A 289-nucleotide genomic window follows, 5' to 3' on the forward strand; every position below is an offset into this window, starting at 1 on the left:
TACCTCTCTGCAGAGTATAACCTTGAAACCTCCAGGCACGAGGGCTTAGACATTATCGAGAATGCCGTGGACAACTTGGAGCCCAGGAGTGATAAGCAGAGATTCATGGAGATGTGCCCGGCCGCTTTCTGTCCCCCAGTGAAGTTTGAGTTCCAGTCCCACATGGGTGATGAGGTCAGTGAATATTTTTAAACTAACGAATTGTCTCTTCACTTAGATTTCTCTGCACCTGCTGTGAACCGACAGTTGTGAGAATTCTCAGTTGTTTGCCTCCCCCTCCCTTGCACGG

The 289-nt window shown here is 49.1% G+C and overlaps 1 protein-coding gene across 1 annotated transcript in view; it reads left to right on the forward strand.

The window, feature by feature from the left end:
- SRGAP1 (SLIT-ROBO Rho GTPase activating protein 1) overlaps positions 1-289 on the forward strand; it is a 281123-nt gene that overhangs the window by 206952 nt on the left and 73882 nt on the right. Inside the window, exon 9 of the mRNA XM_023518412.1 lies at positions 1-174. This exon is cut by the window's left edge and continues 1 nt beyond it. Coding sequence (XP_023374180.1) covers positions 1-174 — 174 coding nt within the window. The remainder of the gene's footprint in view (positions 175-289) is intronic.

Source organism: Otolemur garnettii, unplaced genomic scaffold, assembly GCF_000181295.1.
Source record: "Otolemur garnettii isolate 467f Iridium unplaced genomic scaffold, OtoGar3 scaffold00138, whole genome shotgun sequence".
Classification (NCBI taxonomy): domain Eukaryota; kingdom Metazoa; phylum Chordata; class Mammalia; order Primates; family Galagidae; genus Otolemur; species Otolemur garnettii.